Genomic DNA, 27405 nt, shown 5'->3' with positions numbered 1-27405 from the left:
AGGAAGAGGACTGGGGAGGATCAGGAAGACCCAGGAGGACCCAGGAGGAGAACTCAGGAGGAGGAGGAGGACTGAGGAGGATGGATGAGGAGGATGGCTGGGGAGGATGGCTGAGGAGGATGACTGAGAGGGAGGAGGAGGAGGACTCAGGAGGAGGACTCAGGAGTAAGAGGAGGAGGAGGACGGGAGGAGGACTTAGGAGAAATGAGAAGGAGGACTGAGGAGAACTGAGGAGGAGGAGGAGGAGGAGGAGGAGGAGGAGGAGGAGGACTGAATAGGAGGAGGAGAAGGAGGGGGACTGGGAGAGGACTGGGGAGGAGGAGGACTGATGAGAAGGATGAAGAGGAGGACCCAAGAGGAGGAGGACTGAGGACCGAGGAGGAAGAGGAGGAGGAGGACCCAGGAGGAGGAGGACTGAGGAGGATGGCTGAGGAGGATGACTGAGAGGGAAGAGGAGGAGGAGGAGGAGGACTCAGGAGGAGGAGGACTGAGGACTGAGGAGGACTGAGAAGGAGGAGGACTGAGGAGGATGGCTGAGGAGGATGGCTGGGGAGGATGGCTGAGGAGGATGACTGAGGAGGATGACTGAGAGGGAGGAGGAGGAGGACTCAGGAGGAAGAGGAGGAGGAGGACTCAGGAGGAGGACTTAGGAGAAATGAGAAGGAGGACTGAGGAGAACTGAGGAGGAGGATGAGGAGGAGGAGGAGGACTGAATAGGAGGAGGAGAAGGAGGGGGACTGGGAGAGGACTGGGGAGGAGGAGGACTGATGAGAAGGATGAAGAGGAGGACCCAGGAGGAGGAGGACTGAGGACCGAGGAGGAAGAGGAGGAGGATGAAGAGGAGGAGGAGGACCCAGGAGGAGGAGGACTGAGGAGGAGGACTGAGGAGGATGGCTGAGGAGGATGACTGAGAGGGAAGAGGAGGAGGAGGAGGAGGAGGACTCAGGAGGAGGAGGAGGAGGACTGAATAGGAGGAGGAGGATGGGGACTGGGAGAGGACTGAGGAGGAGGATGGAGGACTGAGGAGAAGGATGAGGAGGAGGACTGAGGACTGAGGAGGAAGAGGAGGAGGAGGACCCAGGAGGAGGACCCAGGAGGAGGACTTAGGAGAAATGAGAAGGAGGACTGAGGAGAACTGAGGAGGAGGAGGAGGAGGAGGAGGAGGACTGAATAGGAGGAGAAGGAGGGGGACTGGGAGAGGACTGGGGAGGAGGAGGACTGATGAAAAGGATGAAGAGGAGGACCCAGGAGGAGGAGGACTGAGGAGGAGGACTGAGGAGGATGGCTGAGGAGGATGACTGAGAGGGAAGAGGAGGAGGAGGAGGACTCAGGAGGAGGAGGAGGAGGAGGACTGAGGAGGACTGAGAAGAAGGAGGACTGCGGAGGAGGAGGAGGACTGAATATGAGGAGGATGGGGACTGGGAGAGGACTGAGGAGGAGGATGGAGGACTGAGGAGAAGGATGAGGAGGAGGACTGAGGAGGACTGAGGACTGAGGAGGAAGAGGAGGAGGAGGACCCAGGAGGAGGACTCAGGAGGAGGAGGAGGACTGGGGAGGAGGAGGACTGTTGAGGACTGATGAGGAGGACTGAGGACGAGGAGGAGGAGTAGGAGGAGGACTGAGGAGGGGAGGAGGAAGAGGACTGAGGAAGATCAGGAAGACCCAGGAGGAGGAGGAAGAGTAGGAGGAGGAAGCATCTAAATGTTATTTCCATTTTTGTCCGTTTTTGTCCATTTTTGTCCGCTCTATTTTTTGTCCGTTTTGAAAATATAGGGTACCGAACGGACAAAAAACATGATCCCCCTATAACAGCAAAAATTGAACATTTTATTTAGCAATTTAGGTGTCCATTAATGTCCGCCTATGTCCGCCTATGTCCGCCTATGTCCGTCTATGTCCGCCTATGTCCGCCTATGTCCGTCTATGTCCGCCTATGTCCGCCTATGTCCGTCTATGTCCTGTCCTTTTTGGATTCTATGAGACAAGCGGACATAGACGGACGTGACACCCCCCCCCCCCCCCCCCCCCCCCCAATATACTGTAGGGATTACCACCTGAACCCAAACTATTGGTAATCCAAAAAGTTGCTAGAACTTATAATTATGTAACCAAATTGTTCAATTAAATGAAATAAGGTACAAATTTAAAATCATACCACTTTCTGAAGGTGAAGGGTGTAATTCTGAATAACACCATTTATATGATCCTCATGGACACCAACCCAGCTAACAGTTGCACTGGAAATAGAAAACAAATTATTCTATTGTTGATTGAAAATGAAAAAAATCCATCAGGGCATTTGAAAAAGCATGTGAGATATGATTGGTATGAAAAATATCAAACAATTTAAGGAATTACATCCAGACGCGGACGTAATTCTCTAATTTTGACGATTTTCTTATTTCTTCCTACGACCACATTGGGTGCTTATAAAATCAATTACTGAGTAATTACTTGAAGTGCGTGGAATTAGTTGCAGTCAGATCACAAGTTGAAAGGAGCGGAGCAGCTTCTGGGACAGACTCAAGAGTGGTTACCATAATCTCTTGGGGGAAACCTACCATTCCTACGGAGTTTATCGCGCTCACCTGGCCATGATTAATGTATTACTGAATTAAATGATGGGCAATTTAGTTAAATATATGTAATATAAACACAGCAGCTGTTTGAAGTTGACTTAATCAATTTTGTAACTTAAATTGAAATTTCGATTTGTAAGGTAAATCAAGAGCAAAACTCACGATAAAAGTATAAGTAGTATGGCTATTCAAGTCGCTGATATTAATATTCTGCTTCAGTTCACCCTCTACAGCGAAGTCCCTCTTCTCATAATTTGAAGGGTCATCCATAAAAGTGACATTGTAGGTTACAAGTAGACCCTTTGGTGGGTCGGGGTGGGTTATTTCAATGACGCTGTGATCAGCTGCGGTTGATACCTCGCGAAGCTCGGGTGCAGGGGCGACTGAAAAATCATCCAATTAAGATTTTTTTCAATTTACTGACTTTTCAAGACAAATTTACCTCAAATTTTGGCTATGGTCACAAAAATAATTATCAGAAATTTTGTTGAAAAATTAAGATTTAAAACTAATATAATACACACAATAATATAAAAAACAATCGATGTCCTCCATCTTCATATATCGCTCAGCTATCGTTAAGACGTTTTCTGAACCAATCAACGAAGGAGTGTTCGTGGAGACCGTTTCCATCCACATCAGGCTTCATAATCGCCTTTCTGAACTTCTGAGTTAGGTTCTTCTTGCGTCTCTTCTTGTCAGTAACTATCCGATCAGCTGAGACTTTAGAGGAGGAAACAGGAATTTTAGAGGAAACAGGGGTCATGGAGACATAACATTGAGCTAGGTTGTCGGAGGATTTGGATCGTATTACCCGTCTTTTCCGAAGATCCCGGACCTTGCAAGCAGAAGCGGAGGTGGGGTTGTTGAGGATGGAGAGAGGGGTTCTAGGTGTAGGGGTGATCAACACAATGTTGTTCGTTGCAGCACCAATGCTAACTCGTTGAGTGCTGACTCTGTGCTGTCCTATCCTCTCACAAGATTTAGACCTGGAACTGGAACTGACAGGAATCTTGGAAGTCTTATGTCGTTTCTTCTGATTTGGGAGCTCGTCTTCAGTGCTGTTGAAGCTTAGTTTCCGGGAGAAGTGGGAGGTTTTGGTGGGGGTGGTGAGGATGATGGGAGACATAATGTTGTGAGATTCGTTGGTCCAGTAGGAGGATCGAACTTTACAGGACCTTGGAGTGCTCTCGTTGGGTGTCAGAGTCATAATGGAAGCAATTGAAATTATCTGTTGTACTGAAGGAGTAAGTATGAAAGACTGGCCGTTATATATACGAACGGGATCATATACCCGGTCCAGTTGACACCTTCTCATATATCATACTGGTAAAACATATCATGTGGTCGGGCAGACGTGATCACTTGATCAGCTTCGCATGCTAATCAAGGTGGTCTGAAAATCTTCAACATGTGATCGGGGAATGAGGGAGGTGGTGTTAAGAATTCATGTGGTCGGGCAGACGTGATCGCGTTTCACATGCTAATCAAGACGTGCTAAAATCTGAAAATCCTCAACATATGATCCGGATCGGGGAATGTGGTGCTAGGAATTCTGTTAGCCCTGTTAGCTGATTGCATTCCGGTTTACAATTACAAGAAAAAGTTGTCTAGTCTTATCGTTACAGCAACACTTGAAATTAGGACGAATAAGACAGAACATTATTATCTATTATTATTATACGTCAATAGGGTAGATGGAAGCGAAAAAATTGTCGGTACACTTACTGGCACTTTTAGTTCTGTTGCAATGCTCCTCTGAAAAGGGGCCTACACCAGTCGGATTGCGTACAGCCATCGATACGCAGTATCTCACATAGGGAGTAAGGTTCGGTTCCTTGTAAAGACCGGTTGACATTGAGTTATAGATTGGCTTCTCGACCCAATCAACCCTGAAATTACAGCAATTAATAAGCACATCCTTTTCATCAAATACTTCAAAATTATGATTAAATTCCCAAGAAAGAGAGCGGATGTTGATGCGTTGAGCTATTTCCACGATTGAGTTATTTCACAATCGAAAAAGAGGTGCTTTTACCAATGTATTTTAAAAACTTACTCATCCTCAGCTCTTATTTTCAGGATATAGCTCTGAATCTCACTTTCTGAAACATAAAGCTTGTCCAGATCTTCTACCTTGTAACTGTAACTGATCTCGTCGTCTGTAACAATGGTGTTTAATATTATAACGGCGGTGTCTGGGGCTGCTGGTAGTGTCGTGAAGTCACCGTAGAAGGAGAATTTAGTATCACCATTAGAGAAGTGCCTGTGAACCTGAAAATTGATCGCTTAAGGATTTTCGAACTCATTAAGAATTGAAAGAAGTCCTTCACAGTTCACATTATAGGGTGTGGCTCAGTAGAACGTAACATCGAGGGTCGATGATAAATATTTAAGGTTATGTTGAGAACAGCTTTTGGCAGTATAATTGGAGATTTTAATTAGCAGCCAAGCGTGCCGACTTCGCCCAATTAATTGCTTGAAATTGGCTAAAAATAGACAAAACCATGCGTAGGGTACGCTCTCATTAGACAAACGCGCGCGTTCTCAAATGTTAGTTTCAGTGAGTTCTGCATAATCTTACGTTGCTAGTAATAGACAAAATTGTGCCGCGCGTTGCAGTAAGCACAGCCATTTAGGTGATATCACATCAAACCGGCTACTAATAACACAATTTATATTTGTTTCACGTGCAATGAATCAAGATGAACTGGTCCTTCTTTGTAACATCTTCAGTTATGATATTATACGAATGGAAAATGATTTTTTTTTCTCTCGGTCCTGTGAAATGGAATATAAAACAATAACAATTATAACTAATTGACATTGTGCTAATTTAAGAATGAAGTTTACAAGAGACATCATTTGTCTTTCGCAACACTATTAAACGTCGACATTTTCAGAAATTGTGTCATTTCCTGTTCCTCCGCAAACGTTCGCAAACGGAAATTAGAATCGCTATATAACTCAAGTTCGGGTATGAACCCGGAAAAATGCCATGTCCTGTACGACGCATTAACGTAATTGTACCATGTAAATCCAGGACACACACAGCTAAATAATGAATATATGATACTATATTCTGTGTTAATATGGTATCTGGTAAAACACGCTAAACGTCAAGTTTGTAATGTCAAGTTCGTAATATATCATATGGATACATTATTATGCGCTAAACAGGATATCACATTTTAAGCTTGCAGTTTTGCCAATATACCGCACATCATGATGTAACATATGTGATAATGTCCTGTCATGAGGTTTACAACACTCAGCCTAACGTCAAGTTATTGGAGCTGATCTAATCACTAATATCGGTGATTTTCAACTGATAAGGAAATGTCTTACAACTATTTATGCCTTTTTGAGAATGATGTACTACTTCAAGTATTTGGATGAAGCCCTAAGAGTCTTAAGAGTCCTAAGAGACATAAATGATTGTATAAAATCAAACTCTTTTAAGAGGTTGCGACAGTGGCGTAACGTTACTTTGTGCCGCCCCCCTGCTAATTGAAATTTGCCGCCCCTATCCGGAGCCGGCTCGCTTCGCTCGCCGAGATCGCAACCGTTGCGAACTGCTAACTGCTAAGTGGACTACCAAAATTAGTGGTTACAGTAAAATGTAAAATGTTGAAATATTTACTGTGTCTAAATAAGACGTAATTAACTCGTAATTAAGACGTAATTAACTCACCACAACTCGATATGCCTTGTTAGGCTGCAAATCAGGAGCACGTGTTTTGAAGATATTCTGAAACAAGCAACTAATTATTTAATGGGTTAATTAAGTGTTACGAAGCATATATAATAGCACATACAGCTAAACATTAGTAAACAATTGCATAGCTTTCTTAGTAAATCTTTAATAGTATGATCTTAATTGTAAATCATCATTAATCAAGTACCAACATTCTATAACTAAACTTACATAACCATTTATAATCAAGAAACATGATTAATCAAAGTAAACAGTTAATTAATCAAAGTGAACAGTCAATTAATCAAACTCACATTCTCTTGACTAGAAAATTCTGTCAAGTCTGTAAATACATTGTCCCCCCATACTAGACGTATTGTGTATATTATCTTAGATTCGCAGTGTCGCATCTTAAACCAAATATCAGCAGCCGTTGTGGTAATGTTCGTCACGTGGATCAGAGCTGAACAAATTATACCCAATTATTAAATAAATACAATTTTTACCCAATTATTAAATACCCAATTATTAAATAAATAAAATTATTACCCAATTATTAAATGAATAAATAAATTCTAATGTTTATTTAATTACACGCTTACGACATTAAAATATACCCAACAAAGATGTACATTTAGGTGTTAAATATTTGCGTTATTAATCAAGTATTAGAATTGATTGTATAATTTATTAGGTTGATAGATTGCATAGTCTAACGCTGGTTCATGTTGTAATAAATAAATATTACCAAATTACTTCAGTAATATTATAAATATTACTGAATTTGCGTTATAAGTGTGCGATTGTTAATCAACTGGAATGGTTTAAAATGAAAACAAGGGACTGTCCCCTTATCACTTTTATCAGTTCTAGAAAAGGGTAGAAAACTGGTTCCTGTAAACAGCTAAAGCCACTTCTTTTCTTCATTAATTATAACAGCCAAGATAAAAACCGAGTTTAAAATGTTCCTGAATATGTACGATCAGAAATCAGAATCTTCAATTCTGAGGCAGTAGACATTCACAAGATATATATATACAGTGAAGACACTAACTTCTTGGAGCAGAGAGAGGTCTATACACGTTACCTTCTAGCCCGAGGTTATCATTCCAGTATTATAGAAGATGCCTTTAACAAATTTAGTGATATAGCTAATAGGAAAAACTTGTATACCCTTAAAGACAAGGAAGAGTCGACTGCCTGTTTAATACCCATGGTGATGGATCAAAATCCAGCACTTCCCAACATGGGGGGCATTATCCATAAGTATAAGCACCTTCTCAACCTTGATCCGGCCCTGAAGAAGCTGGTACGTGCGGACAGTGTATTCGTGAGTCATCGAAAGAATCAAACTATCGGTGGCATGCTTGTACACAATAAGTACCGTGCCAGTGGAACTTTAAACTGTGATAATGAGAGAGAAACAACTGCAAGCCAGATCCAGGAACCAGACTCCGAAAGTCTAAGGGCGGTTCCCGGGGCTGTCGACCCAGGGTGCCATGCTTGTGGTAAATGTTATGTTTGTAAGCAAAATTTCCTGTCCCCCTGTTCCAATTTTAGTAGTCACCATTCTAAACAAGTTTTCCCTATAACTAAGTATATATCTTGTCAGAGTTATAACCTCATTTATTTAATGGAGTGTAAGACTTGTAAACAGTCGTATGTCGGTTATACTACCTCAAATCTCCCTAAGAGATTCTCTAACCATAAGAGTCACATAAAGAAAGGTATAAGAAGTTGTAAATTAGTTAACCATTTTTTAGATATTGATCATGATTTAGATTTTAGTACCATAGCCTGCTATAATTCCTCACTTAGTAAGCACCTTTCTGTCATTATAGTAGACGCTTTAGTATTTGAGCCTAATATTAGTAAAGCAGACAAAGAAAAGGCTATGGAAGCTAGAGAGGGGTTCTACCAGACCCAATTGAAAACCCTTGAACGGTTTGGGGGTATGAACACCCTTGATAGTAACCATCTACTTTTTAAATCTGCCGGAGCTTAGTTTTAGTTTTAGTATATTTTGTAGATTTTATTTAGTTATACCATTATTCCAGAGACGTGCATATTACATTTTTTACTTAAGTATAAATTTTACAGGTTTTTGTTGTGATTTTAAGTGATTTTCCGAGAATCAGTTATCAGTATTTAGATAAGAGATAAGATAAGAGTACATTTTTAACGGCTTTCAGTTTCTTTTTTAAATTTCAGTTCATCAGATTTTCCCACTGCTTTTAGTTTGTATTTATTCTCAATTGTATATGATTCGTATTTGTTGTAGTTACTTTAATGATATAATTTCTCAGAATTGATGTAAATAAACGATGCAAAGACTTTCGAAGATCTAATCACAACCGCTTTCTTTTATTGTGTAGAAGTCCAGCCATGAAATATATATATATATTGCACAAGAGTATTATACCCAACATTGACCGGCGAACTGATAGCTACTTCAGAAGCAATGAAACTACAATCTTCTAGATAAAATGAGTCATAGTACTTTCAGCCGGAGCCATCATAAGTGACATAAATCTAAAAGATAGTATGGTTAGTTTCTAAATATAAACTCAAACTCTGAAAAGGAAACTGCCGTGAAATATGAAACATCAATAAAAGGACCAATTATTTTAAAAAAATAATTTATGGAAAGCCCCTCAGACAAAATAAAAATCAATTATGCAATAAAGGAATCTTAAAAGGGTTTGTACTATTCATTCCTGAGGGGCGGAGGGAATTTAAGGCATGTATATATCGGTGCTCCTTAACATCTAAACTACTAGGACTTGACTTTTCTAGGATACACACTGAAACACTATTGTTAAAATTTTCCTTCTGAGTCAGTCCATGCTCTATATGGAGGTGGAGTCCTACGCAGGACTCCACAGGTGCATATATATTGCACTTTGCAGTCTTGTCGAAGTATTAAAAAATGACGACATTTCAACCTGATCACCTAAAGTTACATGAAATGAAATCCCATCGATGGATAACGTAATATACCTTAAATACTGTTAAATACTGTGCATATATATTCGGGATATTGAGAAAGGTACCCCGTTACCAGTAATAGCGACTGTCAAATATTTTTAGCAATGACAGCATACCGGGGAATTTATTTCGAGTAACCGCCGATAAATATAATGTGTAGCATTGAGGTGTGTCGCGACTCACACCTCTCTAGTCTTTTTGAAATACGTACAGTGAACTTAACTCAATTGAACAAAACTGAACATAAAACATTTGGAAGCATGTAGGACCCAACATACGGAAAGACGGCAGATAATGTGCGAGGAAATATTGGATTTTGGAGGAAATTTGGGGCCAAAGAGGAAATTGTTTACAATTGTTTACAAGCCCTAGTTGGTAGTTACAGTTCTACAACAACTTTTTACATTGATATGGGAATCTGCAGTTTTACAAAACTCTAAATGCTTAATGAATGCCCTTTGCAGGTACAACCCGTATTTACGTTGACAACTGAGTTCATTTTATTTTTTCAATGTAAATTTGAATGTTAATATTAATAAGTTAATACACACATTTTGCATATTATGTACATTGTACAAACACGAATTAGCCATGTTTGACAATTAACGTCATTGACGCATTAGCATTATAAGTTAAATCTCAAGATTATACCATATAAAGCCACGAAGCTTTTAAACTTTTAAAGCACTCTTATATTTGCACAACAAATAAATCAATACTTCGCCTGGGAATAATACCAAACATCTAAAAGTATCGAAATAAAAGCTAGAATAAGCTCTGAAGAGCTCCACTACGTATTTCATACAATTTTAGGTTTTTTTAAACATGATTTAGGTTTTTATGAACATGTTCGCTTTAGGTGGCTTGAACTATAAAGTGATGTATAAATTTCTAATCATAATTATCATTACGTACCATCTGTTGCAAACTTGCTACTGCTAACAGCATGTCCCAGAACTCCGTGTCTGTTTCCAACAGTTAATATCTTGATACGGTAACAGTAGTCCGGTGAGAGGGGTTCAGCAGGGAATATGTAGTGAGGGGTGTGACCAATGTACAATCCTTCCGGCTGGGGAGGATAGTAATTAGATTGTTAAGTAGATTTAATCAGTTCATTGAATTGGATAATTTTAATTTTGTAAGATAATTATACTCAAGTTAAAATTGAATGTTTTTTCTTCAGAATTTCATTATTTTACTTATTTTATTTAACAATACTAAAATTATTCATAATAAAATTACAATTCCAATTATAATTACGGACACGTTTCTAACCTGTTCATCGGGATTGTCAGAAGTATAGTTGAGTAGGAAGACCATGTAAACAACTGGCTCCCGCTCATCAAATAGGCTCACATGGTTCCACCATACCTGAAATTAAAATTAACATACTTATTATCAAGTTAAAAGTAAGCTTAGGTTGATTGGTGATTACTTATCATAACTTCTTAAATTGTTAATATTTTATTAGCTGATTTAAGCAGTAATAATAAATAAAGAGTTGATTCCTAAAGGCCTATAATCGATCATTGATCAATATAACATGAATTATTAGATTCAGAAACGTGAACTGCAAACAAACAAACTCTGTGCAGTGTGCACACTTCGGGGCCACTGCAATTTTCATACTTTTTAACATCTCTCAATTTTCATTGTTCAAGCGGCATTTATGTAGGCAGTATTCAGAGCCACCAGTATGTGATGTATGTGAACTGTGTGATGTAGCAATGTAACATGGTAACTTCACTCCGCAGCAACATTAGACAGTGAATGAGTACACTACGTCTTATTATACACGTGGTAGACACGTGTTATACACGTGTTATACACGTGTAATACTCGTGTTACTTACTTTTACACCATTATAACATTAACGGAGCCTCAAACTAACGACCACAATCCATTCAGATCAGTTCCTGTCTAGAAACCTTAACTGCAAATACCTTAACTGCCAAATCTACCGAAGTCTCACCAAATCGCACCTTAACTATTACTCATTGGTATGGAGGTTAACGTCTGGAGGCTGTCATTAAGACTGTTATGAAAGGACAGGCATTAGCCATTGAAGCCATCATGTCTGGCTTGGCGAATACAAAATAACTCTTCCATTCTTCCTATATGCAGGCTTACCAGGCCGACCATTGCAGAGACTATACATGAATTATAGTCAAAACAGATAATTTACCTTCACATCAAAATTACATTACAGAATGTAACTACGCTATATATTGCTGCTCATAGATTTCTCAATATACGAGGGATTCAACATAGTTTCATGTAAATGAGTGAAATGTGAAGGAATTTAAATAACAATGCAAGAGAGCAATTATACAGCTTCAGAATGAGTGTATCATATACCCCATGACCCATCGGCCCGGAGGCCTTATAGTTCAACATAGGATCCAAAATTGTTTTAGACATCAAGAGGTAGAAATCTGACCTTAACAGCATTCAGTCGAAATGCGATGGAATACAGATCGATACGCATTTGCATTACCACCAATTATACGATGTGAGTAATTCAGGAATTTTATTCCTGCATGCCACATAATCTTTTAAAGCTATGTCAATTGATCAAAATTTGGCAGTTTTAGTTAATCTTTAAATTAGCCGTTACATCATGTCACCAGATAAACCGCTACTCTACTCAGGCATTCCTTAGATTCCCTTCCTGCGGGCAATAAATACTAGAAGCATTAGAATCCTAGGCCATGCCAGGAATCTATGGCGATTTTAAGCTCGTTCTTACCACGAGAATAAGCCAAGGAATGTACATAAAATTTAAATTTCTAGGTTACGTACAAGGGCTGATAGCCGAGTGGTTCAGTCCCCGGCTGTGGTTATGAAGGTTAGAGTTTGAATGTTACACCTTGATTTTTATTTTTAAATTTTTAAAAAAAGTTGTTTAAAATTTAGCCATTTCCAAGTCTCATACCCTGAATCCTGATACCTAGCCACTTTTTGTATTTCTTTCACCGATATCATCACTATTATATTGCTATTCATTTTTATAATTTCCACAATGATCCTAGGTATATATAATATATATCCCCCACATACTTGAATCGGCTTAGCTGCAAAACTTACAGAGATAGTAGAATGATTCCTCTTGTCTGCCTCCTCGTAAATATCATGCGGAACATTCCGAGACAGATTTGCAGTCAGCTCTTCTATGTTAATCTTCGTTCTGGACATTGTCTCATGGTGTCGGCACGCTAACTTGCAAGTTTCCTTGTTATTGCAACCTGCATAGCAGTCTGCTCGACTGTAGAACTCTTTCTCACAACCTATGGGGGTTATGTGGTAAGTCGTCTTGGCTACACATAACGATATCCTTTTCGCCCTCGCTCTTTTTGCAAATTTTAAAAAGGACACTGAAAAATGTTAGGACAAAATTGCCCATCACAGAATACAAGAGTAAACTAGATGACCTACCTTTATCACAGTACCAACAATCAGGCTCTACATAATCTCCTCGCTCATCTACTTCCGGGTTGCACTGATAGATGTTACGTTCCTCCGTGTTGGACTTGGTCAGCGTTTGTTGGGCAGGTGCCCAGACTCCATACCTAGAAACCAGACCCGTCAAAAAGTTGATTAAATGACTATACTAATTCATCTATCCTAAATTCAAGTAGGTGAGTTTTGTTGAAATTTTGTATAAGCTAAAAAATGTGCAAGAATCTGTCAGATAAAAATGTATAGAATTTAATTAGCACTTAAAGAATAGCTCACTTTTCATAGCACCATGCTGAGCACTGGCCTTGTAAACGCTGGACTCTATAAAGCTCCCCAACGATGCTCCCCCCTACGGTGCTTTCTGTCAACCTGGTAGTTAGAGTAGCTTTAATAAAGTCGTGATAAGGTTAATGAAAATGTGTAATGATTTAAACACTAATTGATTCATTAAATTTAAGTGACTTAAGTTGCTCGAATCAAAAGTATGGTAAACTTTTCAACACATAGAAATAATATTGAAGGTATCAATGCAAGTAGAGCACTGTCTTGAAAAATATTGAAGTGCAGATATGTAATAAAACATAGATAGCAAATACTTACAGGCATAAAAGGATAGCAATTAACATTACATTTCATTAGTCAAAACTCCGCTACACCTTCTTCATCTACATTACCTATACCAATATTAGAAGTTAATTTCAATCAGTTCACAGAGGCTTGGGCAGATTTAAAGTGAAACATAGTTTGAGCTAATTGTCCAATTTTTTTGTCTCATATTGTTATTATATTCAAATAACTGCGTCCACCCTCAATTATATACTGCAAATAGATCATAGTGATAATAAATAATTTAAATCAAAATAAAGTTAAATTATTTTCTGTGGACTTTAAATTTGTTGGCAATGCTGCTGAAAATCTCCAGTGTTACTGGAGATTTACAGGAATTGGAAATCTTAGAAGGTATTTCGTTACTTAGATATAACCAATCTAAATGAAAATGAATGCACACTAACTTAGATGATAATCCTAATTTAAAATATTCTGGGTATTCAGAAACAAACCATAGAACAGGAAAAGGAGTTTAGATAGGTGTTGTTACACGCGAGTCATTGAAATGGGATGAGCAGATAAAAGCATCTATATTTAAAGCTAACCAAATGACATAATTTTGGATATCTAGGAATTCAAATTGTTACTTGAGATAAAACTGTTATGTTATCAATTTACAAATTTCTGGTAAGACCCATCTTAAATATTGAATACAATTGTGAAATCCATCGCATCTGTTGTTCGCCTGTTAATGGTAGTTGGCAAATCAATCTTGAGTTGGAAGCTTAACTGAAGCTAGCTGTCTTCATCCAGGTAATCGAGGGTATTGGCACACTTATCATACAGCAGCAGGTTGAAAATTTTTAATTTAACAACGTTATATTATAAGAATCAAATAGAAACCTTTAAATATTTGGTGGCTCAATTGAATATGGTTCAGATATTCTTACTATCAGTAGATAATGTATGAATATTGTTTCAAGGATAAAGTGCAATATTAAATGCTCTAAACTTCAGGGTCCAGCACTTTTTAAAAACTACATTGTACAGATGTTCCAATTAATCTGGTGACTTCACTATCGGTTGTATTGTGAAGATGGGCATCAAATCATGAGATCTTTCAAATCATGAAATATTTCAAACCTTCAGATTAGGTCAAACCCTTAGCCAACCAACTTAAAAATTGCTTCATGAGGTTCATATTATAAAGAATTGGTTGTCTCAATATTATCTGCAGCTGAATGATTCCAAAACTTAGCTTAGAGTCGTTGGACCTAGCAAAGTGCCCAATGAGGTAGAACTTCGTCGGGCGGAAATCGCTCCCAACCCATTAATAACAGTTCAAGTGCCTATTGTTGAGAACCCCTGAAAATCTTCTAGAACCTAAATTATGTTTTTATGTTAAAAACCGAACTTTCGTTACAACAAGTGTCATAATTTGGTATCGAATGTTGTCAAGAACATTTACAACTTTCTTATTTGTGCAGCTTCACATGCATCCCCAATCCCATCGGCCGCTGGTACGGCGCGGCTCAATCGTTGAGATGATAGGTCGTGTTTTTAGTCGTGTTATTACTATGTTGTTTGATTGACGATGTCAACCCTTCCAGATCGTTGTTTTGCATCCATCTCGTCGAAAGCAAGAATGCTAGTTTGCGCGGCGCAGTCCTCTAACTATGTTGTTTATTATATTTATAAAAATTCCTATAAAGGCATGCGAAGCAGTTGATGTACACGTTTGGCATTTGGTGTTCACCTTCACGTAGCCATGTGTTTTTGACGGATGTTACTCGTCTAAATTTCCTCGAAGTAGCGCGCGCCGCTTTCTTCTTGAAATGTTAGCACTTGGCCCGAGGCAAGTGCTACAATGTACAAAATAGCGCGCGCCGGGGTAGTTCATTAACAATGGATTGCTCTAACCAGAGCCCTCTCGCTTGCAGTAGCGCGCGACTGCCGAAGGCGGCAAAAGAGACCTATCTACTTGTGAAACAAGCGCGTCATGCAGTACGCGTAGACACATGGCTATGTGAAAACGATGGACAACCTGATTATTTTCAAATTTTGGCGACGGAATCCTTGAACAATGAACAAATAAATACAAGATGCCATTTGCAAAGCAATTAATTGACGATGTCAATTCATCGCAGCTCGGCAAGGCCCAGTGGCAGTGCCTGAGTGCCAGTAGCGAATTTTATTTCGCCGATCGAGCGAGGTTGCGAGAAGCATAATTGAGTGCGCGGCGCGCGGCCCAGTAACGCATCACGCTTTACTACAACAGAGCAACAACTTTTAAATATTAAACGCAGCAGAGCAACAATTTTATATCAGTATGATCCCATTCTCACTCTTCAAGAGCTCCCGCAACTGCACGGGACTCTACCAGCTACCTCCCCAGTCCCATTTTCTGTCTTGGCAATTGTAGGTTTACAACTTACCAGGACGCGCGCCGAGTTGGACTCGTCGACGGTCCTGGTATAACTATATGGAACAAATATTTTACGAGTATCACCCGTTAATCTTGGCAATAGCCAATAATAATATATGATTAAAAGTGATTATAGTCCTCTTGGACAGCCACTATGGCAAGTCGATTAACACTCCCAAACCCCCCCCCCCCCCCCCCCATTTGGTAATACTAATAATTTAGCATCGAAATTAATTTGACAAATATCAGCAGACTCAAAGTCATTTTTGATCTTTTTCGCTGCAACATGCAACAGCTCATGATTCTGATTGAAAAGATGTTTGCGAAATGCCATTATCACATTTATTTTCGAGCAGAAAGTCTCAAAGCACAAAATGCAGAAATGGCGCTATCTTGTGAAAAAGGGCGATTTTCCCTATTTTACTTGTATAACTATAAGAAACGCTATAATTAGCGGGCGTATTATCCGACACCGTATAGTCAACCATTTTTTGTTGTTCCTGACCCTATAGAGCAATTAATAAGATTAAGATATGATCTCTAATTATTTGAACAACTAATGCAAATGGTTTAGGTTATGGTGACCCGCCCTAGCAGTAGCGGAGGTATCCGTATAATATCAAATATAAGACCCAACGTTTGCACGTCACTGACTTTTAGTTTGGCCCCCCTGTATATAAATATAATACTATATATAATAGAGATTCGGTGGAATGACAGGCTGAGCGCCGCCCAGTAAACTTGATACTGCTATGCACAAATGAGAACACCTATTTTGTGTTTACAATTTTATCTTATAGTAGTTATACAAGTATATCGTATATGTTAAGTTAAACGACTGTAATGTGATTAAAAATGGTCGAAATATTTTTATATTAGTCATTACTTTGCATAAAACTTCCACTTCACCACTTTATAAAAGGTGGTACTGTATATCATATATACTTTCAGACGTTGACTTAACTTTAAAACAGAAATATTTCAGATAAATCATGCAATGATATTGATATGAAAATAACTATTAAAATCAAATTTGCTCAAAATTATATTATGTTTGGCCAATCAGCATGCGTATTCATGTTGCTTAAAAATTAAAAATCGATTGAGTTTAAGGGGACCAACGTATAGTTAAAATAACGAGAACAGAGATTCGCCGAATTAACTGGTATCATGGTTATAAAAATGCTTATTTATTTAGGCTCAAAACGACAAATTGGTCTATGATATATTCAGATGTAAAAATATAATGAATTATAATAAAAGTAAAAACCATGCAACTGCAGCTGTTACAGAACTGTACAGATAGTTTATGTAATTATTGAAGGGACGGTGACACGCAACGATAAACATACTTTTTAAAGCGATCAAATCGCGGGAGTTTCATGAAGTTATTGTTAATTTTCAATTTCATAGAAGCTCTCAATTCATTCTTATGAAGCCACGATCGATATAGAAATGCTTCGAGCTCCGCACTTCATTCAGGAGCTTCTTCAGAAAAGAAAAACACTTTAATGGGTCAACGGGCAGGGATTGCATCCTCGTCCCTCACTGACTGATGATTCTTGTCCAGCAAGTCTTCACTTCTAATAGACTAAATAAATAGGTACGCCGGATCTCAACGTTATCTGAACCCTATTGATTGATGTGATTTCAGCAAGGCCTGCAGTCTATCAAAACATCTGATTTTATTCAGTCTCTTTTTTATTCGATTGATCCCCATTTCCACATGATGGTCCCGTCGCTCATCTTCCTAGAGTAACGTTATCTCTTCACAGGTATCCAAATATTTCCAAGAAGAAATAGACAAGAACCAAGATAAGGATTCCAATCACCCCGACTATCACACCGCAAACGACATCTCCTTTGTTCATTTTGTTTCCTTGCTGAACTTTAAATTTGATCATAATATTTTTAAATGTTTAGAAAACTGCGCTGATTTCTATTAGTATTAACTTTAAGGAAGATGAGTTATCAAAAAAATGAAATCAAACGTTCAGTACGATAAAGTCTTTACCGGTACCCTAGTATAGGGCAATTTTTTACCGAACAAGTAAAATTCAGGGACAGTAATAAAAGATCAAACAATAAAAATACACCTGTACTAATGTACATGATAAATTAGACAACAAAGCACGTAGACAGCTAAATACATTGTACTGGTACATACAGAGCTACATACAAAAATCTAACATGCAAAATTTAAAATGATGGGCAAAAATTAATTTGGGGCAAGCAGAAACGCAAAAAGGAAATTAAGTATTATATACAACGCTGACAAATGAAATTTAAACAATTTCTATCCGACAAGAATGAGACTAGCTGCAAGTCAACCTCGACACTAAAAATTCAGATCCAGTAAAAGTGTTTACTGACTAACGTTATAAGGGAAAGTAGAAAGTTTTAATTTCTTATCGCTACAATTAGAGTTTAATGACAGGAACGTGCACGCGAAGGTTCTAGAAGGATGAAGTATATTGGATGTGAGGATATGAAGCAACTATGTATAATGGGAACTGAAACTAGCACGTGAAATCCAATGAAATGACAAGTATGTTCATTTGAAAACGCAGATGAGGGAAAGCGGAAACCTTAAAAGCTCCAGAAAAACGATCTCCCACAACACGACATAGCGTCCACCTGTGCAATGTAACTCGAGACTTGTAAATAACACGACCTACACCGATAAACGTGTTTCAAATTCTATAGGGTCTGAGTGTTGGTGTTACGTGATGTGTTTGATCCAGGAGACTTAATAATGGACCATAAATGGAATTTCAAGGCGTTGTGGAAATTGCGTGCGGTGTTCGCAATTCAATAGATTCTGGCAAATCAATAGTTTCTGGTATTTCATTCCCTAAAAGTAAAATTGTTTTCAGGCATTATCTACAGCAAATTAAGTAATCTGTTCAATTATGTGACGAAAGATGCGTTACTATGGAAAATTATAATGCTACAAACTGAAATTGAAGGATAAATTATGCTGCGTCATAGTCATATTGAGTCATGTGATTAGCCGTTGAATACTGATCCCGAATACGTCATGATATGACGTATGTGATACGTCATAATGCGATTCCGGTTTAGAAATGATGACAGGGGAATGAGGATGCAATACAATGGTCTCAGTATCATGCGATCAAGGAAAAATGATCTGATGAAATTACTGTCCCCAAACATTTCTGTGTATGGAATGCCGCCTGACTCGCTTATTAGAAGAAACTCAGCTAACCAACATTTTCGTGACTCTCCACCGGTCCACCTAGCCGATAATATGCCGGCCTGCAGGCTGCACCTAGCCGATATTATGCCGGCCTGCAGGCTGCAATCTCCACCTTATAGCCGATAATATGCCGGCCTGCAGGCTGCACCTAGCCGATAATATGTCGGCCTGCAGGCTGCACCTAGACGATAATATGCCGGCCTGCAGGCTGCACCTAGCCGATAATATGCCGGCCTGCAGGCTGCACCTAGCCGATAATATGACGGCCTGCAGGCTGCACCTAGCCGATAATATGCCGGCCTGCAGGCTGCACCTAGCCGATAATATGACGGCCTGCAGGCTGCACCTAGCCAATAATATGCCGGCCTGCAGGCTGCACCTAGCCGATAATATAACGGCCTGCAGGCTTCACCTAGCCGATAATATGTCGGCCTGCAGGCTGCACCTAGCCGATAATATGCCGGCCTGCAGGCTGCACCTAGCCGATAATATGCCGGCCTGCAGGCTGCACCTAGCCGATAATATGACGGCCTGCAGGCTGCACCTAGCCGATAATATGCCGGCCTGCAGGCTGCACCTAGCCGATAATATGACGGCCTGCAGGCTGCACCTAGCCAATAATATGCCGGCCTGCAGGCTGCACCTAGCCGATAATATAACGGCCTGCAGGCTTCACCTAGCCGATAATATGTCGGCCTGCAGGCTGCACCTAGCCGATAATATGCCGGCCTGCAGGCTGTACCTAGCCGATAATATACCGGCCTGCAGGCTGCAATCGGTGTTATATGTGGCCAGAATAATCTTCTAAGAAGAAAACAGTAACCGCCTCGTTCAATCGTAATAAGTAAACCAAATGAAATGAAGATATGAATTCAAATTCATCTATTATGCACGAAGTTCCTGAGTATTACCTTAAAGCCAGTGCCCCGTATGATATCAGAATATTTGAAATACCAACTCAAATTCAAACAGGACAACTGAGCATCATCAAATTTCTGTCATTTTTTTAACAAGTTTCGTAATCGAAACAACAGGTTTTGCAATCTAAAAGAGAGGAAAGGAAGCTGTAACAAAGCGAGCAAGAAACAAAACGTACCGATGAGCAGTGTCAAAAGCTTTACAATTGTGTACAACTACCCTTATAATCCTTATATGGCTTGCTTCCAAAACACTAAATATAACGACAGTGATGTGCACAATTATAGTGCACAATAGTGCACAGTGATGTGCACTAGAACATTATAACCCCCCTTGGAATGTGTGTCGCGAACACTCGTCACAAACCGTAAAGTGGACCAATTACATCAGACAATTAAAATGGAGATAAAGTCTCTAGTCCACATTCAGGCCCACTAACTGCCTTCTGTAGATGTACATGGTATGTTTAGTGCTTACAGTTTTACCTCACATCAAATAATTGAAGCTAAACACAGAGCTCCAGCTAGCACGCACGATCATATGATAGAGTAATTGAGTTATTACACACACTCGCTCTCTCTCTCTCTAGAGTAGTAGTACACACAAGGGCTGCTCTGCATATTACTCATGTGATGGGTTCTAGTTGGCTAGGTAAAATCACCAGGTAACATCACCAGGTAACATCACCTGATCACCGGGTAATATCACATCATGCGAGGAGGTAGTAGAAAACGCCAAATCGGCAGGTTTATATTGAAACTTACGGTGATTATGCTATTAGATGTTAGATTCGGGCTCCGTGAGCTAAATAATGGGCAGCCACAAATGACAAATATAAAACCAAACTTCATTCTGAAGCTACAAACAAATCCAGCAATACTAAGTGTTGGACAGCTCGTAAGGTGTGCCTATTATAGGATACAAGACGGACAACTGAGGGGGTACTGTAATGTAATCATAATCACAGAGCTGTGAACAGCATGTCATACGAAGTAATAGGGGTCGAATGACATAATGAATGGAATAGAATGATCCAGCATAGCTTGTAAGGTAAACGATTAAACGTTATGTGATCATCATACCAAGTACCAACTTATAAGTTATGATGACCATACCATAAGTATACTTACTCTGTCTCTAGGCTACACTGAAAGGCAAACAACAGGAACCAAAGAGTATAATTAAATCCCTTGGATCTACATTAAAACATTCCGGAGCTGAAACATAACGCGATGTATAAGAACTGAAGTGAGCTCCAGCTGGCCCCTCTCCAGCTGTCACGTGATGAGATCACCACCAGGTGCTAACTCACTCTCTCTAGCTTACTGAGTTACATTCCTGAACAATTTACCCTGATCACTATGAGGGTTACTCGTGCGTGTTACTGTGCTGGAACCTATGCTTCATCTTGGAAACACGCATGCTCGACACATCACCAAGCTATGATATGACACTCTCAGAGCAACTACAACAAAACACGCACACACAAGTAATTGTTAGAGTACCGGGCTAGAGAGAGAGAGAGAGAGAGAGAGAGAGAGAGAGAGAGAGAGAGAGAGAGAGAGAGAGAGAGAGAGAGAGAGAGAGAGAGAGAGAGAGAGAGAGAGAGAGAGAGAGAGAGAGAGAGAGAGAGAGAGAGAGAGAGAGAGAGAGAGAGAGAGAGAGAGAGAGAGAGAGAGAGAGAGAGAGAGAGAGAGAGAGAGAGAGAGAGAGAGAGAGAGAGAGAGAGAGAGAGAGAGAGAGAGAGAGAGAGAGAGAGAGAGAGAGAGAGAGAGAGAGAGAGAGGAGAGAGAGAGAGAGGGAGAGAGTTTGAACAAAGGGAGGTGAGGTCACACAATCACACTCATATTCTAGTTACACCAGCTAACTCGATCAATAGGCGAATCTAACACAGAGATCAATTTTCAAATATATCAAACGTTTCGTAAGAATAAATGTTTCGTTACTAGGGGAGGGATACTATCAGTGATTGTCAGGAACTGAAGTTGCAGTAAAATTACAGGCGAGTAAGTTATTAGTCATCGTTAAAGAGGAATGTGCTCATGCAGTACATATTACTAGTTACTACTACTGACAGACAATATAATGAAAGTGAATGACAGGCCCGGAACGAAGCCTGTAACAAAGCCTGTAAATGTAATTGAATCTAACGACTGTGGAGCGTAAGAAAGAATATTTAGGACCGGTGTTCAATGTGCTACACCAGGTGTGCGTATGGGAAGTCAAACTACCATTTTGTAAGTTAAACTTTAATACTAATGCCATCATTTGGACGAATAACAAGGAAAACACTAAACATTCTGGACGCAAAAGAAAATGGAAAAGTATACATCGGCGTATACTAGATTATCAAGGGGCCATATATACTAATTAGGACGTCCGCCAAAATCGCAGATTTTCAGACCACGTCCACCACCTCCCCCCTGTCCGGGTGTGTCCGAATTTTTAAAACCACCCCCTTCCCCCGGACGTCCGGATTTCCAGCTACTTTTAAGAGTACAAATAAAACTGACTTAAATTCATTGTTAATAAAATTCAAAGAGTTGAAATAAAATTCAAAGGGTTGAGATAAATGTGACTTTTTCGTGACTGTAATTCTGCCAAAATTTCAGGACGTCCGGATTTTCAGAAACCACCCCCCTCCCCCTGTCCGGATTTGTCCGAAATTCCAAAACCACCCCCTCCCTATTTGCCGGACGTCCTAAGCAGATGGCCCCAAGCTGATAGGTTAACCTTGATTAATATAAATTGAGGAGCGAGACCCACTTATTTATTAAACTTAATAATGTTAGCCTCACAGGTGGATAATGACCATTGCTGAAGTTATCTGTATTTATTGTTTGAAATTTGAATGACCTTTTTTCAATAGTGTCAGTGGTAAAATTTACGTTGTACTTGTGTCGTCCAATGTCGTCATTTTTTCTCTTGTCTGGTTATCCGTCCCTACGATGGTTTTTTATATACATTATACCTATAATTGATCGCGTCCTTCCGTAGAACCAACTCTAAGTCTATTATATGCTCATGAAGGTAATAACTACATTTATCATCCAAATTCATGCATTGTTGCCAGAAATTGGCCCCTATCTATACCGTCAAATACCACGGAAATCAATGCTACGAAAAAGTATAAAAGAATATGTGCCATAAATCCGAAGTACTGGCAGATAAAAATTAAAAATACACAAATGAGACCTTGTACAACTTCCAGAAAGAGAAAGATAATCGGTAAAATTTGACTCGGGGGGTTAAATTATGGGGGGTAAAAATATGGACTGTTATAAATATGGTTCTTTGGCCCGAAAAGGACCAAATCAGACCCGCCATAATATTACCGACTAAGATTTCTAAGATACCGTCAAATACCACGCAAATCAATGCTACGAAAAAGTATAAAAGAATATGCACCATAAATCCGAAGTACTGGCAGATAAAAATTAAAAATACACAAACGAGACAGCTTGTACACTCTCTACAACTTCAAGAAAGAGAAAGAGCTGCAAGACAAATCCCTGCTAACTCCATTACGAACTACTTCCTAGTCCTGCTTCCTAGATCTTCTTCCTAGTTCGCCGAGGAAATATGCAGGTAAGTGTATATAGAAATATAAATCCCTCTCCGGACCTGCACTATCCTCGTAATCTCGTACAAAATAAATGTCTCCCACGGCATTTTGTCATTGTTTATCATGAATAATTTTATTGTTTGCTTTGTTCTGCGTTCTGTGAACGTCTTCCTTAGATCATGTTTAATTTAGTTTAGTATCTACCTTGATCTAGCTGAACTCGAGCTGACCTTTCTTTCTAAAAGTGGTAAATCACAATGCTGGCAAGCATTACCGTCGCCCTTATATTCACAATACTATTTACCCCCTATACTATTATATCCCCTTTATTGTTTTCCAGGCATTAAGACTCATCGAAAGTAGTTCAGCAGGTATATTTAAGTTCAAAACATTCTAATTCAATGTTAAAGATGACAGGAATAAGAAATATTTATATGGAGGTTTTTAAGAAATTTGCGCAAAATACGCGCCAGCATGTTATACGAAATTAGGTAAAAAACCCAAAATCGCCATATTCAGGTGCCTTAAAAACCGTGTTAAAATTGAGTTAGAGATCTGAAACTTTGCAGGGCGTCTAGACCTTGCCCAAATCGACTGTAAACAAAATTTCATGTTTCAGCAGTATCGGCAAGTGGGTTTTCTGGAACCCCTGTTTTACAACAGATTGTCGTGAAGCATATATCACAATGCTGGCAAGCATTACCGTCGCCCTTATATTCACAATACTATTTACCCCCTATACTATTATATCCCCTTTATTGTTTTCCAGGCATTAAAACTCTTTCGAAAGTAGTTCAGCAGGTACATTTAAGTTCAAAACATTCTAATTCAATGTTAAAGATGACAGGAATAAGAAATAGTTATATGGAGGTTTTTAAGAAATTTTCGCAAAATTCGCGCCAGCATGTTATACGAAATTAGGTAAAAAACCCAAAATCGCCATATTCAGGTGCCTTAAAAACCATGTTAAAATTGAGTTAGAGATCTGAAACTTTGCAGGGCGTCTAGACCTTGTCCAAATCGACAGTGAAAAAAATTTCATGTTTCAGGAGTATCGGGAAGTGGGTTTTCTGGAACCCCTGTTTTACAACAGATTGTCGTGAAGATATATATATAATAATAATATGTATAGACGCTTTTTGCAGTCAATTGTAGCCTACATTTAAGTGTCCGTAGATTCAAAAGTATAAAAGATACAGTCATTTCGAACCACAAGTTTTAAAGATAATCGTTTATACTTTAGTTTACTTTATATTGAAAAATAATTTATCATCATCATCATCACTTAATGACGTCATCCATTTAAGTGTTTTTAAAACTTGATTTTTGACAAAATAACAACTTTTCAAATCGATTTTACACCATTAAGGAGTAATTTTATTCAAAATCTGAGGACATTTTTGACTTAGATAATTGTTCAAGCATTCTGAAAATCTACCGGAAAAGTTTCCTACCTTACTCCTTCATAAAGATATTTGCTATTGAAGTTAGTGCTTTTTTGAAGAATAATTTTATAAAAACACAAAAGTTGTGAATTAGTATTCTCTGGTGTTGGGCCATCCCTTGGGTTGTGGAGCTCAATTTTGCTTCTTAAAGGTGTAAATTGTGTTATAGGCTAGTTTTAAAGTTAAAAATCGAAAAGTTGCACACGTGGGGACACGCCCAAATTGATTTAAAATAGCTAAAATCACTAAAAATTTTGATTTTCACGATTTTTATCAACTTTGGAGTCCCGTTGTGATCCAAGTTCTTTTTGAAATCTTCTGAAACTTTGCATGCTTATCAAACTATATATTAAATACCACTATGCACAAATTTACGGTGATTCAATATTGTATGCGTACGCAACGTCCGCTCAAAGTTTGCACGTGCGAAAGGTGAGAATTTTGCTCATTCGTGATTTCGAATATATTCTGCTTTCCACGATATTTAAATGGCATTATATATGAATTTAATGCCAACTTGAATGAGTAAAAAGTGCCATATTCAGTCGGTTATCGACAGATATACCTAACTAAACACAAGGAAACGTTTTCAAAGGCAGAATTTCGAAATCGTCGAAATTACCTCCTTGTTAATGAAGTTTCGACTAGCTGTGTAAATTATCCTGACATTATAATCAAAAAGAGATGATATTTGACCAAAACCCATAATCATGGGTAGAGTGTACCGCTGCCAGTGTCTCTCTTTTCCAAACAAAAGGAAATGATATAAATTTGAGGAACAGTCCGCTAATGCAAATTGATACCGAGAATGAAATCGGTCGCTCGCTTTTTCCATTCGATCACGGCTCACGAATTGTAATAAAGCTTATTGATTTGAAAAAGCGAGCGACCGATTTCATTCTCGGTATCAATTTGCATTAGCGGACTGTTCCTCAAATTTATATCATTTCCTTTTGTTTGGAAAAGAGAGACACTGGCAGCGGTACACTCTACCCATGATTATGGGTTTTGGTCAAATATATACTATATATATATTTTACCAAAACCCATTATCATGGGTAGAGTGGACCGCTGCCAGTGTCTCTCTTTCCCAAACAAAAGGAAATGATATTAATTTGATTGACCGTTCTCAAATGCAAAATGATACCGAGAATGAAATCGGTCGCTCGCTTTTCCCATTCATTCACGGCTTACGAATTGTAATAAGTTTCGATCGATTACATCAATCAGATGCTGTAAACAGTAAAAATCTCTTTGGGTTGCGTTCGGGTCGATACCTAGTATTTCGGGGTAAGGGTGGTAGTTATTACTTATTGAATTAGCTGAAGTTTTTTGAATCTTTATTGCCGAGTACAGCTGCCTTCGGGTAGTTCTTCTTAATCTATTACAATTGTAAATGAATGGGAAAAGCGAGCGACCGATTTCATTCTCGGTATCATTTTGCATTTGAGAACGGTCAATCAAATTAATATCATTTCCTTTTGTTTGGGAAAGAGAGACACTGGCAGCGGTCCACTCTACCCATGATAATGGGTTTTGGTAAAATATCATCTCTTTTTGATTATAATGTCAGGGTACTTTATAAAGTCGAAATTTAAACTGATATCTTCATTAATAAGGAGGAAGTTTCAACGATTTCGAAATTTTTCCTTTAAAAACATCTCCTTGTGTTTAGGTAAGCATATCGGTCGATCACTGACTGAATATGCCACTTAATACTCATTCAAGTTGGCATTAAATTCATATATAATTACATCAAACTGTCGTGGCAAAGCAGAATTTGTTGGAAATCACGAATGAGCAAAATTCTCACCTTTCGCACGTGCAAACTTTGAGCGGACGTTGCGTGCGCATCCAAAATTGAATCGCCGTAAATTTTTGCATGTAATTGTTTTATATATAGCTTGATAAGCATGCAAAGTTTCAAAGTATTTCAAGAAGAGCTGTAATCACAACGGCACTCTAAAGTTGACAGAAAATGACGAAAACAGCAATTTTCAGTGATTTTAGCAATTTTCTATCAATTTGGGCGTGTCCCCACGTGTGCAACTTTTCGATTTTCAACTTTAAAACTAGCCTAATACACAATTTATACCTATAGGAAGCAGAACTGAGCTCCACAACCCAAGGCATGGCCCAACACCAGAGAATACTAAATCGCAAAATTGACGTTTTTATAAAATAATTCTTCAAAAAAGTACAAACTTCAATGACGAATATCTTTATGAAGGAGCAAGCTAGAAAAACTTTCCGGTAGATTTTCAGAATGCTTGAACAATTATCTAATATGAAAATGTCCTCAGATTTTGAATAAAATTACTCCTTAGTGGTGTAAAATCATTTTTAAAAGTTATTACTTTGTCAAAAATCAAGTTTTAAATACGGTTAACTTGATGACGTCATCAAGGGGTGTTCATGACGTCAAATAATTTGTTTATACAATGTAAACTAAAGTGTACACAATTATTTTCAAGACCTGTGGTCGGAAATGGCTGTATCTTTTATACTTTTGAATCTATGGACAATTAAATACAGGCTACAATTGACTGGCAAAGCGTCT

The 27405-nt window shown here is 38.8% G+C and overlaps 2 protein-coding genes across 3 annotated transcripts in view; both read right to left on the bottom strand.

The window, feature by feature from the left end:
• Positions 1 to 27405, bottom strand: part of LOC134824666 (uncharacterized) — a 99851-nt gene that overhangs the window by 22234 nt on the left and 50212 nt on the right. Inside the window, exons 2-14 of the mRNA XM_063836629.1 lie at positions 13324 to 13399; positions 13000 to 13092; positions 12700 to 12833; positions 12352 to 12551; positions 10540 to 10635; positions 10180 to 10333; positions 6591 to 6739; positions 6274 to 6330; positions 4639 to 4853; positions 4308 to 4471; positions 2742 to 2962; positions 2455 to 2588; positions 2156 to 2237 (exon numbers count right to left, since the gene is read on the bottom strand). Coding sequence (XP_063692699.1) covers positions 2156 to 2237; positions 2455 to 2588; positions 2742 to 2962; positions 4308 to 4471; positions 4639 to 4853; positions 6274 to 6330; positions 6591 to 6739; positions 10180 to 10333; positions 10540 to 10635; positions 12352 to 12551; positions 12700 to 12833; positions 13000 to 13092; positions 13324 to 13349 — 1725 coding nt within the window. The 5' untranslated portion in view covers positions 13350 to 13399. The remainder of the gene's footprint in view (positions 1 to 2155; positions 2238 to 2454; positions 2589 to 2741; positions 2963 to 4307; positions 4472 to 4638; positions 4854 to 6273; positions 6331 to 6590; positions 6740 to 10179; positions 10334 to 10539; positions 10636 to 12351; positions 12552 to 12699; positions 12834 to 12999; positions 13093 to 13323; positions 13400 to 27405) is intronic.
• Positions 1 to 27405, bottom strand: part of LOC134824671 (protein salvador homolog 1-like) — a 201861-nt gene that overhangs the window by 124250 nt on the left and 50206 nt on the right. The window lies entirely within an intron of this gene.

This window comes from Bolinopsis microptera, chromosome 13 (genome assembly GCF_026151205.1).
Source record: "Bolinopsis microptera isolate Bmic1 chromosome 13, MBARI_Bmic_1.0, whole genome shotgun sequence".
NCBI classification, from domain to species: domain Eukaryota; kingdom Metazoa; phylum Ctenophora; class Tentaculata; order Lobata; family Bolinopsidae; genus Bolinopsis; species Bolinopsis microptera.
Note: the sequence above shows the minus strand (reverse complement) of the source record. Positions and strands in the feature narration are given on the sequence as shown.